Genomic DNA, 21,242 nt, shown 5'->3' with positions numbered 1-21,242 from the left:
TTTAAGACAGGGATAATACCTATCTTCCAGGGTGTGGCAAGTGAAAGTAGACTGCATTTAAAACGGTATGATTTGTGGGCTACAACAGTAAACAGTTATTCTAGGTATCCAAAGACCAATGTGGAAAGGTTACAAACATGGGTCTTACCACTTTAGTTTTACAGAGTCCCACTTGCTATCATATCTCTAAGAGTTTGGAGTATATAAATTATGAGGATTTCAGGTTAAATAGAAGATATGTATAATAAGTTTATATTATTTTAACATATACAGTAAGATTAATTTGTTTTACGGCAATCATATATTCTTGACAGAATTTGAAAATGAAAACTCAAAACATGTAAACTGGGGCCTCTTCATTTTATAAATTTCCTTTTACTCAGTTTAAATTTTATCTTACTAATTTTTTTTTTTTTAAACTTGGGCTGTTATTCTCAGTTTCTACGTCATGGACAAGTTGGATTTAAAAAAATTACTTTCTGTTTACATGTAAGATTGAAAAACGAATGTTGACAAGGCAGAGCTACCTCCATCCATGTTGATACTGATTCATTAAACAGCACAGTGCTCTCATTAAACCAGCTACAAATTCATTTAATTGCAAGATATTTAGTCCTTATCCTCCATCTTGTTTACAGGGATTATTCGTGTGAATTTGGTCAAATGCTTGGTGTGATCTTCACTCCTCTCTGTAATGGGGAAGCTACATGACATGAGCATAGCTGGTCTTTGTGCATTGATGCTGCCTCCTAGTGATCACTGCTTTCTTTTCTATGTGTCCACAGACTTCAAAAAATAGATTTTGGAATTTTGTCAGGGACTTGTGTCAAGCTATTAATGCATGCTAGATAATTGCTCAAAGCTGTGGATATACCAGGGAACAATATTAACAAGTCTCGTGTCCTTGTGAAACATATCTATCTATGTAGCACCTCAAGCAAACCATCTTGATTCAGAAATTTACTGTCCAAGGTCAAGGTCATGAGTTGTTTCATCACATTCTTTCAGAACTCTACGATAACTTAATGGGGCTTGAGTTCATTTAAAGTAACTAGAAACTGACTTTTTAAGTGGATATAATTCATATGAATCATTTTCCCAACGTTTTTTTCTGTTTTAGGATTGCAGAGTCTATGTAGGTTGCATAACACTAAGGATAAAGGCAAACTAGGACTTGACCAGCGGTCTTCTCATTAGTTAACAGTATACCATCTGCTGCCTACTGTCATCATTTGGTGAATGGAGAAGGAGAGGACTAGTCTTTAAGACATTTTTCAGATCTTTTCTTAGGTTTAGCATTAAAAAAGCATCCAATTTTTATACTGATTTTTTGTTATGCCCTTTTACTTCCATCTTTTTTGTACATCTTTCTTTTTTAAACATCCTTTTATTTTATAAATGTATTACTTGCCAGAAATGACACAGGTCAAATATTGGTAAAACTAGGATCAAAATCCCATCTTACTATTCATACTCTGGTGCTCCTTCAGCTCTGTGATGTGGCTTCTTCTGTCTCTTCATAAGGGTGATTTTCAATTATACTGTAAACATTTTGTTTTTAGTTTTCTTTTCCCAATATGCTGGCTTTACAAATACCATATAATGAAAATGGTACCAGCTTGTTACTATATTTGAAGTATGTTGAAAGGAAAAGAATCCAGGAGCAGGGGTTGGGGGTAAGAGACATCTCAGGGGTTACAACACATTGTCATTTATGAAAACAAAGTATTGATTACTACTTTATCTATGAAACAGAATGAACAAACTCTAGGCCCAATCAGGTTTCTCAGGGAAAAAAAATTTTTTTTAAAGCAAACATATAGCTAAATCAGATTTCATGAAGTATCTCTTAACTTGATCCTGTATCTGGATACTATTAATGCAAAGATACTATGGGGAGAGGAATGGATTTGGGAGCCTAGCAGGCTTGGAATTAAATTATGGTTCAGCCACTTCTTAACTATGGGATCTTGGGCCAATTAATCAATCTCCCTGAAGAGCAATTTTGTAATTAATAAAAAGAAGAAAATGATAGCATGGCAACCTTGCAAAGCTAATATGATGGTTATGAAGAGAGTGTAAGTTAACCACATAATATGGTATCTAGACCAGAGTAAAACACTGAACAAATGTTAGTTCCATTGCTTTTCATTTCCCTATTTAAAAGGTAATGAAGGAGAAAAACCATACCATCACCTCAATAGATGCAGAGAAAGCTTTCAACAAAATTCAATACCCATTTATGGTAAAAACCCTCCAGAAAGTAGCCATAGAGGGAACTTACCTCAACATAATAAAGGCCATATATGACAAACCCACAGCCAACATCGTCCACAATGGTGAAAAACTGAAACTATTTCCACTAAGATCAGGAACAAGACAAGGTTGCCCACTCTCGCCACTATTATTCAACATAGTTTTGGAAGATTTAGCCACAGCAATCAGAGAAGAAAAATAAATAAAAGGAATCTAAATTGGAAAAGAAGAAGGAAAGCTGTTATTGTTTGCAGATGACATGATATTATATATAGAGAATCCTAAACATGCTACCAGAAAACTACTAGAGCTAATCAATGAATTTGGTAAAGTAGCAGGATACAAAATTAATGCACAGAAATCTCTTGCATTTCTATACACTAATGATGAAAAATCTGAAAGTGAAATGAAGAATACACTCCCATTTACCATTACAACAAAAAGAATAAAATACCTAGGAATAAACCTACCTGAGGAGACAAAAGACCTGTATGCAGGAAATTATAAGACACTGATGAAAGAAATTAAAGATGATACAAACAGATGGAGAGATATACCATGTTCTTGGATTGGAAGAATCAACATTGTGAAAAAGACTCTACTACCCAAAGCTGTCTACAGATTCAATGCAATCCCTATCAAACTACCAGTGGCATTTTTCACAGAACTAGAACAAAAAATTTCACAATTTGTGTGGAAACAAAAAAGACCCCGAATATCTAAAGCAATCTTGAGAAAGAAAAATGGAGCTGGAGGAATCAGGCTCCCTGACTTCAGACTATACTACAAAGCTACAGTAATCAAGACAGTATGGTACTGGCACAGAAACAGAAATATAGATCAATGGAACAGGATAGAAAGCCCAGAGATAAACCCATGCACCTATGGTCACCTTATCTTTGATAAAGGAGGCAAGAATATACAATGGAGAAAAGACAGCCTCTTCAATAAGTGGTGCTGGAAAAACTGGACAAATACATGTAAAATAATGAAATTCGAACTCACCCTAACACCATACACAAAAATAAACTCAAAATGGATTAAAGACCTAAATGTAAGGCCAGACACTATCAAACTCTTAGAGGAAAACATAGGCAGAACACTCTATGACATAAACCACAGCAAGATCCTTTTTGACCCACCTCCTAGAGAAATGGAAATAAAAACAAAAATAAATTGTACCTGGTGAAAATTAAAAGCTTTTGCACATCTAAGGAAACCATAAACAAGATGAAAAGACAACCCTCAGAATGGGAGAAAATATTTGCAAATGAAGCAACTGACAGAGGATTAATCTCCAAAATTTCCAAGCAGCTCATGTGGTTCAATGTCAAAAAAACAACCCAATCCAAAAATGGGCAGAAGACCTAAATCGAGATTTCTCCAAAGAAGATATACAGACTGCCAACAAACACATGAAAGAATGCTCAATATCATTAATCATTAGAGAAATGCAAATCAAAACTATAATGAGATATCATCTCACACTGGTCACAACGGCCATCATCAAAAAATCTACAAACAATAAATGCTGGAGAGAGTGTAGAGAAAAGGGAACCCTCTTGCACTGTTGGTGGGAATGTAAATTGATACAGCCACTATGGAGAACAGTATGGAGGTTCCTTAAAAAACTAGAACTACCATACGACCCAGCAATCCCACTACTGGGCATATACCCTGAGAAAACCATAATTCAAAAAGTCATGTACCACAATGTTCATTGCAGCTCTGTTTACAATAGCCAGGATATGGAAGCAACCTAAGTGTCCATCGACAGATGAATGGATAAAGAAGATGTGGCACATATATACAATGGAATATTACCAGCCATAAAAAGAAACGAAATTGAGTTATTTGTAGTGAGGTGGATGGACCTAGAGTCTGTCATAGTGAAGTAAGTCAGAAAGAGAAAAACAAATACCGTATGCTAATACATATATATGGAGTCTAAGAAGAAGAAAAAAAAAGGTCATGAAGAACCTAGGGGCAAGATGGGAATACAGATGCAGACCTACTAGAGAATGGACTTGAAAATACAGGGAGGGGGAAGGGTAAGCTGGGACAAAGTGAGAGAGTGGCATGGACATATATACACTACCAAACGTAAAATAGGTAGCTGGTGGGAAGCAGCCGCATAGTACAGGGAGATCAGCTCGGTGCTTTGTGACCACCTAGAGTGGTGGGATAGGGAGGGTGGGAGGGAGGGAGATGGAAGAGGGAAGAGATATGGGGATATATGTATATGTATAACTGATTCACTTTGTTATAAAGCAGAAACTAACACACCACCGTAAAGCAATTATACTCCAATAAAGGTGTTAAAAAAAAAAGTGATGAATCAATCTATAAAGTCCTACCTGTTTAATGTCTTCTTTAGAACTCTCTTCCATTACTAAAAAGTAAAATGAATTTGAATCAGCAATAGAAAAATACATGATAATATTAAGAACATAATACTCTTACACTTTGACACAAAGTGTCCCTTTGGAACACACCTGAAGAATATTCCAGAGTGAATATTGATTATACTATTGGTAGCCAATTGGTGCATTAACATCTCTCACATCCCTATCATCACAATCATTATATGTCAGAGAATGTGATTTAACAAAATTTGATACCTAGAAGTGAATTACAGTTATCATAATCCTAACCTAACCCTGTCAAATAAGAAAATGGCATCATGACACAGAATTGGTATCGCAATTGCAGAATAACAAATTTAAAGAGCATGATGATTTTTCTGGACCTTCCTCCCTAGGGGCAGTAAGGAGACAGCACACTTACTTCACTATAATTCTTTAGTCTAGGGAGGGAATGTAGGTAGAGACTCTTCAGTATAGCATGAAGCCCCCATCATAAGGCCTAGAGTCACCATACTTTGCAATATGGCGGGTAACAGAAAACAGATAAGAGATAATGATCCTTTCAGAAACTTTCCAGCTGCCAGGGGGGAGGAGTGCAAAAGACACCAATGTATTTACTTTTTATTTTTCTTCTCAGAACGATGCTAGTGAACTCATTTAGCCCTAGCCATTTTATCTACTTTGTGAATTGAATTCTGCAAATTTGGTTATTTGGTGTTCTCTCTCTCTTGGAGGAACAAATAAAATGTCCCATGTTAAGAATTTACCTACTCTGAACTAACTCTCATTGGAGGTTATACTTAATGAGGTAAGTTTAAGATGAATCATTGAGGAGGTGGTGGCAATCTGCCAGAGGGGAACCTGCCAGATATGCAAATAGCAATTGATATCAACATATTCAAGCTACCAGAGTAAGGCACCATGTGTCCCTCCTAGTGGAAGAAATTCTTATTTGCACCATGTAAGCCAAAAAGGTGTCATTTAAAAAAAGTACTTTTCATGCTTAGAGAAACTAGTTGTAGAAACTAGATTGTGTGGCACAGATTATCCAGGTTCATCTATCAAGGGAAGAGGACCAGTGAGGAGCATTTGAAACAGTATTTATCGTCAATATTGACTCTCTTTCCAATAAAGAGATGATAATGAAAGAGTTTGTGATTCTAGTTTTTAAGTGGTGACCTCTTGAGATTCTCTCTTCTTGGTGCTAGAGAGGCTGGACTCTTAGGTAGCAGGATGGGCCAGAGTCAGTGCAGTGTGACGTCACTTTCTAAATCCTTTCCATCATCATGCTTTGTCAGCTTGCAAGGCATTATGATGAGCCCTATGCCAAAGGACAAAGAAAACCTTTTCCATTAACTTGGCATTTTAAAAAAACATTTAAAAAGCTACCCACTGATCTTTCTATTACAGAATGTTGTCACATGACTTAGCTGCCTTGAAAATTGTATATAAAGATCAAACTTAGACAATGTAGATATTACCCCCAAAGTAGAAACATATGGAAATACAACACAAATAATTTTAAGTGTATATTGAGGTAAGAAAAAGACTTTTTTATGCTCCAATATTAGAGAAATACCAGTATACTTAAAAGACACAAGAATTATTTGAGTGAACAAATGAATGAAAATTATGTTTTCCTTAGAAAAGATTTTTGAAAAACTATAGAAATTTACTCTATAGTGAGTACCATGACAATCAGAACTACATCTAATTCATGCTTGTAGTTTTGACACCTAGTAAAATGCCTGATGTATAGAAGATCTACAAAATTGAGACTAAACTAATGGTGGCTTCATACAGTTGTTCAGGTCATGCACTGCACAAGTTACCACCTCTAAGAGGCACCATTTTCATTGCAGCATTTTTGTCTTTGTGACATATTTTTGTACTTCTATTAAAACTTTGAGTTAGGTCCAGAGATGGGCTCTTTGTACATTTATTATACAAACATAACTCTTCTGGCTGATGGCAATAAAGTATCTTGTTCTAACAAAATTAGTAAATGTTATGGACTGGATGCTTGTGTTCCTCCAAAATTCATGTGTTGAAACCCTAATTCCAATGTGATGATATTTGGAGGTGGGGCCTTTGGGAAGTAATTGAGTCATGGGAGCCCTCCTGAATGGGATTAGTGCCTTTATAAGAAAAGGCCAGAGACAGCTAGCTCTTTCAGCCATATGAGGACATAGCAAGTAAACCAGGAAGAGGGCCCTCACCAAGAACCTAACCCTGCAGGCACCCTAATCTCAGACTTCCAGCCTCTGGAACTGTGATAAAAAATGTTTGTTGTTTAAGCTACCTAGTCTATGGTAATTTGTTATGGCAGTCTAAATTGATTAAGAAGTAAATCATGATGATTAGCCAACGAATAGTAGAAAAGTATTTTGTTCTAAGGGGAACAGAATATTCTCTTCAAATTATGAAAGAGAAAGGTCAATAATTGTTAATGCAACCACATATAACTTGTGGTTCTCAGTAAAGAATTGCTTTAATAATTTCTATACTGATCGCAAAAGTAAATTAAAATATAATATCTTGTTGGTATTAGTGTACACCATCTAAACCTGATATTTCTTTTTTTTTTTTGGCTGCGTTGGGTCTTTGTTGCTGCACGTGGGCTTTCTCTAGTTATGGTGAGCAGGGCCTGCTCTTCGTTGTGGCGCACGGGCTTAGTTGCTCCGTGGCATGTGGGATCTTCCCAGACCAGGGCTCGAATCCGTGTCCCCTGCTTTGGCAGGCGGATTCTTAACCACTGCGCCACCAGGGGAGCCCTAAACCTAACATTTCTTACTGCAGTTTGTATTGTTTTCTGTTTGTTTAAAGTCCCAGTTTAAAAACAGGTGCTTTTCTTACGAATAAGTCACTATGCCATTTATTATAAATGATTATGACTTAATAATCATTAGAAATAATTTGTTGTAAAAATAATAAACCCATTTTATAACAAGTCCAATTTATTTGTAATTATAGAGAAACAAATGACATACATAATTACTTCCTAATTTGTACAAAGACACCATATGGGTTTAATGAACTTAGTGAACTTTTGAAACTAAAGAAATTTCCCTTCAGACATTATTATTTTAGACTTTAACAATTGCCTTCTTAAATAACCACAAATTTAGAATTTCAAGAAAGAAAAACTAGCAATGAAATTTACATATTGATCTTTAAATAGCTCTTTTATTATCAAAACTTTCATAAGCCTACTTTCTGTATCTTTAGCAGGAACACCAACAGAAAATCCACTGAGAAGTTTTAACTGCATAGCTATGTTTGAGATGAAGCATACTGGGATCCCTTTTATTATTTTTCCTGAGAAATTACATGGGAATTGTTATTTAGGAAAAAAATGTGATAAATAACATTGCTATTTTAATACTCATATAAGGTACTAACCATATTACATAATACTTATGTGTCTGATAATAGACGAGACAGCAGCTCATTATTAATAATAATTGTATAAAATTAGCATATAATTATCTATACATTTCAAATTTCTGAGCTGTACTAGCTTTATATTAGCATATAAGTGAAAAATTTTTCTCAGGTCACCATGAATTGAAGGCAGTGCAGCTCATACAATTAACCAGAGGTAGTGTGATATGACAGTAGGAGTCCTGAAGTCCTGAAGCTTATCAGTTCTTGTCCCAGTTCTAACACAGCTAACTTTTTTTGGTCAAGTAATGCAAATGAGAGAGATGATGCTGGCCTGGACTACAGTGATATCAGTGGTCAAATTCTGTATGTATTTGGAAGTACTGCATGCAGCTTTTGCTAACTGATTAGATGTGGCCTTTGAAAAAGAAGGAAGTCAAGGATGACACCAAAACTTTTGACCTGAGCAACATGAAGAATGGAGTTACCTGCTCTTAAGTAAGAAAGACAGTGACAGATTGGAATGTCAGGAGGTCAGCTGAGACATGTTAAGCACAAGATGCCTATAGAGTCTATAGACAACTGGATATACCAGTCTGGAGTTCAGCGAAGGGAACCAGACTGGAACTTCCAGATTTGGGGTTGACATTGCATAGACGGTATTAAAGCCATGGGACTGAATGAGATCACCCAGAAGGGAATATGGATAGGGGAAGTAATCAAATGGATTCTGGATATATTCTGTAGTTAGAATTGACAGAATTTGCTGGCAGTTTAAATGTAGGTGTAAAAGATAAGATTCAAGGATGACTCCAAGGATTTGGGGGGAAAATGAAGCTAATGATGGACTGATCCTGGGGCTCTCCGAAATAGACTGAAGAGGAATGGTTAGGAGGGAAGGAATGAAACCAGGGAAGCATGATGTCTTGGAAGCCAAGTGAAGAAAGTGTTCCAAGGAGCAAGCAATAGATTAACATGATTAACATGAAAACAGAGAAATGGCAATTGGAGATCATGGTCAATCGTACTTAAAGCAGTGTGGATTGAGAGAAATGGGAAAACAGGGTAATGATGGGAACTTAAGTGAGAACAGAAGAAGAGTATAGACAGAGATTACAAGATTATAGACAATTCTAAGTCTTTTTTGCTGTAAAGGAGAGAAGTGAGGCAATGGTTGCAGGGGGAGATGGGTCAGTTTGTTTGTTTTAGGATGGACAAACACTAGCATGTATTTATGTTAATAAGAATGTCATCGGAGAGGGAAACTTTAAAGACACATGAGAAAGCAGGGAAGGGGGGTTGCTGAAGCAATACAGAGGATGGGCTTCTAGTAAGCGAAGTGCTGGCCTTTGCTAGAACATGGATATCAACATGAACAAGAGAGAAGGTAAAATATTTTTTGGCAAGGTGTCGGTAGGTGGGTAGATGTCCTGGTAGCCTGCAGAATTTCTCTTCTGATTAACTCACTTTTCTCAGTGGATCAGGAAGCCAGGTCATCAGATGAGAATGAGTTCAAAGAGAGAGAATATATGAAGTGTTCAAGGAAAGTATAAGTGTGAATGGATCAGGCAAGTATCTAAGGTTTGCTGGGAAGCATACCAATCCAGTTCAGGTGGGTTTTCATGAACTGAAAGTGAGAAAAGACAGCATGGATTTGTTTTTTCCTTTAGTCACAGCCAGTGGCTTAGGGCAGACATGTTTAGATGGGAGTTTTAGATTTAACCAGCTCTGTGGTTTAGGTAGACAAGTAAGAAAAGGAATGGGGGCAAACATGCTGAAGGTATATGCATGAGAGTGATAATGATTAACCATGGAATTTAATCTACTTAAGTAGGGAAGTGAGAACACAGAGTGGGGTAGTCAAGGTCAGTGAAATGTGGCAGAATTAATGGACTGTAGTTGCAGTGAGTTAGAAGGATTTTTGGATTTTGTGATGAGAGAGTGAGCTAAAATATGAGAGATGGTATTCAAAAGTATGTTTGAAATTGAGATTATGAAGGGATCTCAGTTATTGTTAAAAGTGAGTTGCGCCTTGTGAACCATGTTGGTGAGAGGCAGGGAGTAGGCTGGAGGCAAGATCACTGGAGGAGGTTCATCTCCACTAGGAGGAAGGTAAATCTTGGTTTGCAAGAGTTCAAGCTACTAGGTCTATCCTTGAAGGGAAAGGGGTATTTGAAAGAAAGTTGATAGGTTTCTACCCAAAGATGCTGGATCTAACAGGAAGACTGAGAGTGTTAGCATTTAATCTTAGATCTTGAGTGAAGAATCTGTATCTGGGCAACCCGGGGGCTGGGCCCCGACCTCGGGTGCCAGAGGCCCTGGGCGTTGCTAGGCAACTGGGAAAAGCCGCCCACACTGGTTCTGATCTTTGGCCCACTTACGGTCTCTAGCCGGCTTTGACTCCAGCACTGCGGGGAGGACCTACCTGGCCAGAGGGGCCCGCGAGCCAGAGGGCCAAGGTGGAGAGGCAGGTGGGGCAGTTAGGAGCTCCAGGGACATCCTGGTCCGACTGAAGGACTGCTTCCTGTGCCGCCATGAAGAAGCTTTTCACATTATGGAGAAGGAAGGATGAGCCCCACAGTTCTTGCTCACACCTGCCCATAGGCGGGCCAGCCAGTATCGGTCCTCCAGCCCAGCCAGGCTACAACCTTAGAGATAAGGATTTAAAGAAACTTCACAAAGCTGCCTCAGTCGGGGATTTAGAGAAGGTGAAGGAGTATCTTCAGCTCAAGAAACATGATGTGAACACGCGGGACAGAGAACACAGGTGACCAGAGTGATGAAGGGCAGCATGGAGGGGAAGCTGGGGCCACTGGGTCCTCTAACCAGAAACAGGACTTGTCTGGACTACCCCACTGGTTGTCACTCTGAGTTTCCCATACTGGAGAGGTCTGGGAACCACTGGCAGAGGGTCATACCCCCAACTTTTAGCTTCTTAGTTTTAGAAATGTTCACCTGGGTATCTGAGGGCATTTGTGTCCTTCCCAATTCCCTCCACTCCTCCCACTGCCTTAATCTCCACTGGGCACTTCACCCTTTCCCCATGCTATGGTTTTTCTTCTTTGGTATATACTGTCCCCAGCCACTAAGATTTCCCATATTGCTAATGTACCAATAGGAAAAGAGTAGAGGCGACTTCCCAGAACAGTGATTATTAAGATTTTAAGACTTTGAAAGAGCAAAACAATTAACTTTTTAGTGTGGATCTCCTATGAAAAATTTTTTTCAGTTGTAGAGGATCTTCAAAAAGCTCATCAACAACCACTTACTGCAAAAACAAAATTAATTTTATATGTTAAGAAATGAAGAGGTTATATATTTGGCATTAATAACAGAAAATATATACTATATGTGCCTACCTTAAAATCTTGTGGGGAGTTTTCAGGTCATAGGGTATATAAAGCGTCATCTTTCACTGTAATAGGACAACTGGAAACTATGGTTGGAGGATCTGTGTCAACTTGCTCATAGTTTTACCTCCTCTTTTAATAAAATCAGAGTTATCTATTCAATAATTTATCTGACTTTTATCCTACACCACTCCTCTGAATTTCTTTACAAGGTCATCAATAACCTCAACATGACTTTATTCAGTGGTCAGTTCTCAGTCGTACCTGGCAGGCATCTCAGCCAAGTCTCTTACTTTCCTATCAGTAGTATTTGAAATATCGTCTTGTCTTTCAGAACACTTGGTTCACTTGGCATTTCTTCTACTTCTGTGGACAGTTCTTTTCAGACTCCTTTACTTGTTTCTCTTCATCTTCCTGACTGGTAAATATTTGAGGGCTCAGACCTCAAAATAATTCTCTGTCTCTCTCTTAATCCTCACTTGCCTGATGAAGAGAGATCGTCTGTAACTGTATTCCAATGCCTTCCAACTTTTAATCTCCAGCTAGACCTCTCCCCTGAACTCTAGACTCATATATATACAAATGCCTACACTATCACTTGTATATCTAACAGGCTGTGGTGTGCTGGTAAATGTTATATAACAGGCTCTTGAGTCGGGGTGGGGAGAAGGGAAGAGAATCCCTGATTTCCACCTACCAATGTGATGTCAGGTGGCTCGAATAATTCCTGAAAATTTAACAATGGGCTTGTGAGAGCCACTAGCTCCACCCCATCACTGCTTAGGAATCTCAAACATCCGCATACTGCGCTCCTGTTATTCCTCCTCAGATCTGCTCTTCTCTTTCTATAAATGCCAAATCCTTTCTTTCAGTTGTTTAGGCCAGAACCCCTAGAGTCATTCTTGACTACTCTCATTCTTTCACATCCTTCATCTCGTTCAACAGTAAATCTTTTTGGTTCTACCTTCAAAACATGTTTAAAATCCAGCCATTTCTTGCCACCCTCAAAGGTACCATTGTAGTCAAAGCCACCATCATATCTTAATGAGAATTACTGCAGTGGCCTCCCAGGTAGTTTTCTGTCTTTTAACCTTTCCAATTTATTCTCCATACATTAGCCAGAATGATCCTCTAAAATGTATGTCAAGTGATGTCCTTCCTTGTCTTAACAACATCCACTGGATTTCCATCTCATTAGGGGTAAAAGCCAAAGTCCTTCCAAAGGCTCATACAACCCTACACAACCTTCACCCCCCTCCCTGTTATCTCTCTGATCTTAGCTCCTACAACTCTCCCTTTCATTCATCTCCAGTTACCCTGGCCTTTTTAGTGTCCACAGAAATGCCAGACATGCAGTTAGGGTCTTTGGACTTGTTGGGTCCTTTGCCTGGAGTGCTTCCCCACCCAGATATCCACATGGCTTGGTCTCACTTCCTTCAGGTGTTTGTCATCTTATCAGTGAGAGCTTCCCTGGCTACTCTTCCAACAATTGCACCCCCTCTCCATGCTGACATTTTCTGTTCCTCTTCCTTGCCTGAATTTTCTCTTTAGCACTTAATACTGTCTGTTGTACCTTGTATTTTAAGTTTTTTTGTTGACCTCTTCCACTAGCCATGTATGATCCATAAGGTCAGGTATTTTTGTTTTATTTGCTGCTGTATCTTCATCACCTAGAACCTTGCCTAGCCATAGTAAGTGCTGAATTAATATTTTTTGATGAATGAATACATATATATATATACATACGTACATAGATAAATATATTATTCAGCAATAAAATGATATTTCTTATTAATAAAAGAAATGAAATTACTGATACATGCAACATGGATGAATCTTGAAAGTGTCCTGCTAAGTCAAAGAAACCAGATACAAAAGACTATATATCAAGTGACTCCTTTTATATGAAATTCTAGAAAGGCAAAATTATAGCCAAAGAAAGCAAATTAGTAGTTACCAGGTGTTTCATATGGGGACTGGAGGAAGGGGGATTGATTGTAAAGAGATATGAGGCAACTTTTTAGAGTGATAGGAATGTTCTTTATTACGTTTATGGTGGCAGTTTTATGACTATATATTGGAAAAAACTCATAAAACTGTACACTTAAATTTTTTGTAAATTATACCTCAATAAAAGTCTCAAACTCTATATTCTATTTGAATATTTGTGTGTGTGTGTAGAAAGACTGAGAACGGGATCAAATCTGAGAGGATACATACTAAAGTTAAAACACTTTCTGAAGAGGAGACGAGATTTGGGCAGAGGAAGTAGGTAGAGTGAGAATGATTATGGGAGACTTCTGCTTTGTGATATTTGAATTTTTTAAAAGGTGAATTATAGTGTTTTATTGAGGGCTGCATAAACTCATTTTAGAAGCATTGTGCAAATGTCCCTGATGCCTCATGTAAGTATATGTACATATAAATAATGGCCTTATTGAAATAATATTCTAAATATGTTTTCTAGTGAAAATAATGATAATAAAAGTGGAAATTTCTGGTTAGGAGAGAATGGGAGAAACACCACGACAGTTAATGAGCAGGTTGTTTTGAAGGCCATAGTGGCCCAGTAGGAATAACACTGTTTTGGGAATAAAAATCTGAATTTGAGGCCTTCCCTGCATCTCCTCATCTTGTCAAATCAGAACTATTACTAGATAAGATCTGCAAAGCCCCATTGAAGACTATTTCCTATTAAACCAGAGGAGCTCCCTGTTAATGTGCTTTGCTTATTTAGCTAATATTTATATTTTTATTTTGAGTTCTGTGCCTAATGAGTTTGAAAGTGAATTGAAGATGTCTAGTATCTCTCCTAGGTGAATTGAAGATGTCTAGTATCTCTCCTAGGTATAAAATTAAATTACTTTTATGGTTTTTATTTAAAAAGTCCCTCAGATCTATAGGTTGCCTTGTAGGTGAAGGCTCAATTCCAAATGAACACTTTCAGTCATACTACTCAAAGGACCTACTCTTCTAGGTCCTTGTTAAACATTTCTTGTATTTTCTCCATTCTGTTTCCAAGATTTGGGATCATCTTTACTATCATTATTCTGAATTTTTTTCAGGTAGACTGCCTATTTCCTCTTCATTTGTTTGGTCTGGTGGGTTTTTACCTTGCTCCTTCATCTGCTGTGTATTTCTCTGTCTTCTCATTTTGCTTAACTTACTGTGTTTGGGGTCCCTTTCTCACAGGCTGCAGGTTCGTAGTTTCCGTTGGTTTTGGTTTCTGTCCCCAGTGGGTAAGGTTGGTTCAGTGGGTTGTGTAGGCCTCCTGGTGGAGGGGACTGGTGCCTGTGTTCTGGTGGATGAGGCTGGATCTTGCCTTTCTGGTGGGCAGGACTGCATCCGGTGGTGTGTTTTGGAGTGTCTGTGAACTTATGATTTTGGGCAGCCTCTCTGCTAATGGGTGGGGCTGTGTTCCTGTCTTGCTGGTTGTTTGGCATAGGGTGTCCAGCACTGTAGCCTGCTTGTTGTTGAGCTGAGCTGGGTCTTAGTGTTGAGATGGAGATCTCTGGGAGAGCTTTTGCCATTTGATGTTACGTGCGGCCTGGTCTCTGGTGGACTAATGTCCTGAACTCAGGTCTCCCACTTAGAGGCTCAGGCCTGATGCCTGGCTGGAGCGCCAAGATACTGTCAGCCACACGCCTCAGAAGAAAAGGGAGAAAAAATAAAGAAAAGAAAAAAATAATAAAGTAAAATAAAATAAAATAACAAAAATAAATTTTTAAAAATAAAAAAATAATAAAAGAAAAGAAAGAAAGAAAGAAGAGAGCAACAAAACCAAAAAATAAATCCACCAATGATAACAAGTGCTAAATAGCATACTAAAAAAACAAACAAAAATGGACAGACAGAACCTTAGGACAAATGGCAAAACAAAGCTATACAGAGAAAAATCACACAGAGAAGCATACACATACACACTCACAAAAAGAGAAAGAGGAAAAAAAAAAAAAAAATATATATATATAAAAAAAAACAGGAGGAGAGCAACCAAATCAATAAACAAATCCACCAATGATAATAAGCTCTAAATACTAAACTAAGATAAACATAAAACCAGAAACAAATTAGATGCAGATTGCAAACCCAAAGTCTACAGTTGCTCCCAAAGTCCACCGCCTCAATTTTGGGATGACTTGTTGTCTATTCAGGTATTCCACAGATGCAGGGTATGTCAAGTTGATTGTGGAGATTTAATCCGCTGCTCCTGAGGCTGCTGGGAGAAATTTCCCTTTCTCTTTTTGTTCGCACAGCTCCTGGGGTTCAGCTTTGGATTTGGCCCCGCCTCTGTGTGTAGGTCACCTACACGCAGGGCGTCTGTTCCCCGTCCAGACAGGACGGAGTTAAGGTAGCAGTTGATTAGGGGGCTCTGGCTCAGGCTGGGGAGAGGGAGGGGTAAGGAATGTGGAGTGAGCCTGTGGCAGCAGAGGTCAGCATGATATTGCAACAGCCTGAGGCCGCCATGTGTTCTCCCAGGGAAGTTGTCCCTAGATCCCGGGACCCTGGCAGTGGCAGGCTGCACAGGCTCTCGGGGGAGGGGGGGGAGGTGTGGATAGTGACCTGTGCTTGCATACAGGCTTCTTGGTGGCTACATCAGCAGCCTTAGTGTCTCATGCCCATTTCTGTTGTCCTCGCTGATAGCCACAGCTCATGCCCATCTCTGGAGCTCATTTAGGCCATGCTCTGAATGCCCTCTCCTCACACACCCACAACCAATGGTCTCTTGCCTCTTAGGCATGTCCAGAGTTTTTCCCGGACTCCCTCCCGGCTAGCTGTGGCATACTCACCCACTTCAGGCTGTGTTCACGCAGCCAACCCCAGTCCTCTCCCTGGGATCTGACTGCTGAAGCCCAAGCCTCAGCTCCCAGCCCCAGTGGGTGAGCAGGCAATATTCTCAGGCTGTTGTGTGTTGGTCGTCACCAATCCTTTGCATGGGAATCTCTCCGCTTTGCCCTCCGCACCTCTGTGGCTGCGCTCTCCCCCGCGGCTCCGAAGCTTCTACCCCACCCACCCCCCGTCTCCGCCCGCGAAGGGGCTTCCTAGTGTGTGGACACTTTTCCTCCTTCACAGCTCCCTCCCACTGGTGCAGGTCCCGTCCCTATCCTTTTGTCTCTGCTTATTCTTTTTTCTTTTGCCCTACCCAGGTACGTGAGGAGTTTCTTGCGTTTTGGGAAGTCTGAGGCCTTCTGCCAGCGTTCAGTAGGTGTTCTGTAGGAGTTGTTCCACATGTAGATGTATTTTTGATGTATCTGTGGGGAGGAAGGTGATCTCCCCATCTTATTCCTTCACCATCTTGAAGGTCCTCCTGTCACATAGGGTTTAGACTTCAATTGGAAGAGTGAAATATTCAGCAGGCGTGCAGCAGCCACGCAGCAGCCACTTTTGGAACACCTCCTGGGAATTACTCAAATGCCAATTACTTTCTCTCAGAGAAAGAGAAATTGGTTTTGTTTTTGCTTTTTGTTTGTTTGTTTTAATGAAAAAAGGAAACTGGAGTTGGAAAGAGAATTAGATCTAAAGATTGAGTAAAAGCCACCTACGTTCCTTGAGACTAAAATTTTGAGATATATATAACAGTGGGTGAAGGGGATGGATCAAAATGTTTTTTAGGATTTGCTATGCTACTGCAAGGATTTATTTTAGGTCAGCTTAAAGCCTTTCAGCCCCATATGTTCAGGTTGAAGACTGGAGAAACTTCCTATTACATAAGGAAAATTACCTTTAAGCCAAATTATGGATGTCAACAAAAAGGCTAATCAGTGCTTTTCCTGTGTCACGATTTCTGAGAAACCAAATTAGTTATCAGAAGTTTGTTTGGCAAGGATGGAATCGTGGCAAAACAAGGTAGATCATTTTGAGGGATATTTCATCTAGACCATGATGTCTGAGGAATCATTTTTGTTCTACAGAAAGACAAAGTATTCCTTTCCAATGACTGGGAAGTATGGGCTCCTTAAATTCATATATTCTTTACCATGAAGGATGTTAATCATGGATAACTTCTGGTTTCAGTCTATCACTTAGCTGACCATCCTCTTTCTGAGTACAGTCTTTCTTCAGAGAAAATGACATAATTGGTTAGGTTTCTGGTTTTTTGAATTATAGTTATAGTCTTGCCTTCCAGAGATTATATTCAGGTAAACTTGATTGGAGTTTTTGTATTTCCAAATTGTTCAAAATTATTTTTATATTTTTTGGGTTTACTCCCATAAATGGTAAGTTATATCATCATGTTTGGATTTTATGAGCCTTGTTCTTTGAAAGTTACCTTATTTTCAAGTCCTTGTGGGCTACATTTTGCTACTCTAAGTGTCAATAACAGTTCTGTTTACGTACCCATAAAGTACATCTGAGGACCTAAAATGAAGTGGGAAAATGGCATCTAAAATCTTTTGTTCGGGACCTGGGCTCTCTGTATATAAACTTTGTATTATGAAATTATCTTAAAATAAGGATATAAAGACATCACCTTCACAAATAAATAATAGTCTATTGAGGGTTAGTCCAGGCTAAAAGCTACAAAGTTTAAATGGAGCTCATTAGTATCCGTCATACTTCATGACTATATGCTTGGTTTCTGGGAGGCTACATAGAATACGGTTCTTTGAGAAGTAGAAATTATTTTAATAACTGAAAATTAGGTTGGGATCTACAACTTAAAGAGTACTTAGGCTTTCACCTTTGTGTTCACTTCTTAGATGCAAATGACAACTTTAATAGCTGAGCAAAGAGAAACACACACTTAGGTGTAGTATGCCATGCAATAGGCAAACATAGGCAATGTCTTTTCCTCCTGTTATCTGGCACATGTATCTTAGGTTTTGGGGATCATTTCTAGACATAACTGGATGTCTAATTTTATCATTCTCCAAGGCTCATACTCCATTTTGGTGTTTGAAAAAAACCTATTGTTTAATGCATAGTTAAATTTTCTTTGAAGTGAAACCAGTTAAATATTTGATCTTCAGGCATTTGCACAGCTCTTTTAATTCAGTAAAAAGCAATTATAATTAATTAAATTTTGTGTAAATGTAAATAAGTACACAAAGCAAATACCTTAATAATATATGATCTGGCATGTTCTTGGGCATAGCAGATAACTTCTCAAAGTAAGACTTATCTATAACTTTGTGTTTCATTATATTGATACAGAACAGCTTTGCACCTGGCCTGTGCTAATGGATATTCAAATATTGTATCCCTCTTAATTGAGAAACAGTGCAAAGTAAATGTCTGGGATGGTGAAAACAGATCTCCATTGACTAAGGTGTGCTGATTTTTCCTTTTCAATTGAATTACATTTGAGTTCTTCTCCTAGTTAACCTTTGTTATATTTCATATTTTAAAACATAATATTAAACATTAGTTTAATATATCAGATCCTAAATAGTAAATTGGTTACCCATCTATTCTTTTTGTACTGACAGGCAGTACAGTGTGACAAGGAGAGTTGTGCTACTATTCTTCTACAACATGGTGCAGACCCAAACCTGGTGGATTTATATGGCAATACTGCTCTTCATTATGCTGCTTGTCATCAAAGTGACTCATTAGTTGCAAAATTGCTTGAACACAAAGCTAATCTTGAAGCTCAAAATAAGGTAGTCTTCTGTTAAAAACAATACATTATATTTTAGAAAGCAGTAAAAGAAGGTGTTCATTGCAGATAATTTATATCTGTTGAGACACATGTTATATATAACATGAATTTTACAAAATGAAATTAGGGAGAAGGAGAAGGAGAATGAGATTATCAAATACTGATAAGGTTTTCCTTTTCAAAAAAACCTTTCTCCATTTCATTTCAGATTATAATCTTGACCTCCAAAGCAACATGAGGTTTAACAATTATAACTGTTCAAAGAAGTACGTCACATGAGAAATACTTGATTTCCCTATAAATGAACATTGATTAAAAATCATGAAGACTATGTCCTTTTATATTTTATTTGTATACTCGTGAATAATTATAATAGAGTAAAATTAGAAAATCACTTGTTATACTAAAAGTAATCCAAGTCACCTATTAAGACTTTATGGATAACTGTTTTTAAGCTTCCTTATATATGTTTTTAAGCTTCCTAACACTTTAGTTCACTGATACTTTATCTGCATGACAGGCCAAAATAAGTGCCAGCCTTGGAAGTTTAAATGAAACCCTAGGAAACTCAGCTGTAACAACATTATGAAATGTGAATTGATGGTTTGCAATATTTATGTTAAATTCTAGGTGCTCAGTAATTAAATACTCCAGAGTGCTCTTGCCCACAATTTGAATTAAGCCTAAAGCAGAAACTTCAATTTTATTTTTTGACTGGCCAACTATATTTTATTTTATTATTATTTATTTATTTTTATAATTTTTATAATTTTATTTTGATTTTTGACAGGCATATATACTTTTTTAGATTCTGTTCAATTATAGGTTATTACAAGATACTACAGAGGTTTCTTATAAGCATACTTATTTTTTAAATTGAACTTAAATTAAAACGCATGCAATGTTGGTACAATATTTTAAATAATCATTTTGAAATAATTTTTCCAGGATGGGTATACTCCACTTTTACTTGCCATTACTGAAAATAATGCAGAAATGGTAGAATTTCTTCTGAAGAGTGGGGCAGATGTGAATGCTTCAGATAAGAATCAAAGGTATAATTAATGTTCAATAAGAGCATATAACTATAGCTATCTAACAGGAATGTATACACATGCACACATATGTTAAATTCTAGGTGCTCATTACTTAAATACTCCAGGCTGCTCTTGACCTCAGTTTGAAGTAAGCCTATATATATATCATATATGTATATATGAGACATATTTTTGAAACTGAAAAGATTTGGCCATATGATTTTGGACAAATTACCTAGATTCCCAGGATCTATTTTTCTATCTGCAAAATCAAACAGTTGGGCCAGATTGGTATGTTATTATTGCTATTATTTTTTTTAACATTAATCTAATCTAATTAAGATTAGAATCTTACACAGAAACTCAATCTCTAAATCCCAGATGCTCTAGTTAAATGGGGATAGGGTACCCAGAGTCCCAGACACTCCCCTCCATAGAATTTTTGAGACATCTCCTGGAAAACACTAGTGTTCCCAGGAGGTGTTGAAAACCACTGAGCTAGCTGCTTCCTAGAGACTCTTATCTTTAGACTTCATGATATGATCTGTGATTAGCACACCTTTCTGAGGAGATCTGCCCCACATTTTACCTTCTTGCCCCAACTCTTTTCCTGATCATACATTTAAACAGTAAATTTAGAAGACTCATTTTTTAAAAAGTACAAGACATGGTTAAGATTCATAAATGGACACATTTATATCTCTTGCTCCAGAACAGCCCTTATGATTGCTCTCAGTGATGAACCAACAAGTTTAGTCAGTCTTCTTCTTCAGCAAGAGGTGAACCTATCTTGTCAAGATATTTATGGATTCACAGCTGAGGAATATGCTTCTTTCAATGGTTTTACTATGTAAGTGATACTGCATATCTTTTAACAATTCTGTGGAATTTGAGCATAAGGAAAGAAACATGAACCCCAAAGTACAAAGCACACAATGGGGTAAACACATGAAGAACTCTGGACCCATGGATCCAGGAATGCTTGATTTTCGCTGTCAATATAAGAACAGCAATATAGGACCTAATCAATATAAGAACTGCAGGTAGGCTTGAGTCTACAGATTAATAAATTCCCAGTGGCATGCGAATTTGAAGTATGCCAGAACAGGGATTCCAGCAACTCGTGACATACCATTAATAAAACATATGGGCAATAGAGGAGATTGGCAGTGATGGCTGGGTAGAAAGACCCCGAGTGCACCTCCTCTCATGGGCATACACAAATTACAACTATTTACAAAACAAT

At 37.9% G+C, this 21,242-nt stretch overlaps 1 protein-coding gene across 1 annotated transcript; it reads left to right on the top strand.

Moving 5' to 3' along the window:
* Positions 1-10,540: 10,540 nt before the first annotated feature.
* LOC103086309 (ankyrin repeat domain-containing protein 7) lies at positions 10,541-20,846 on the top strand (the record flags this gene model as incomplete). Its single annotated transcript, XM_007466911.1, is given in 7 exon segments — positions 10,541-10,586; positions 10,638-10,773; positions 18,512-18,626; positions 18,787-18,960; positions 19,908-20,014; positions 20,709-20,799; positions 20,801-20,846. Coding segments are annotated over 7 exon segments (715 nt in total), but the record flags the coding sequence as incomplete, so codon positions are not given.
* Positions 20,847-21,242: the final 396 nt, after the last annotated feature.

The sequence above is a fragment of the Lipotes vexillifer genome, unplaced genomic scaffold, assembly GCF_000442215.2.
Source record: "Lipotes vexillifer unplaced genomic scaffold, Lipotes_vexillifer_v1.1 scaffold906, whole genome shotgun sequence".
Classification (NCBI taxonomy): domain Eukaryota; kingdom Metazoa; phylum Chordata; class Mammalia; order Artiodactyla; family Lipotidae; genus Lipotes; species Lipotes vexillifer.
Note: the sequence above shows the minus strand (reverse complement) of the source record. Positions and strands in the feature narration are given on the sequence as shown.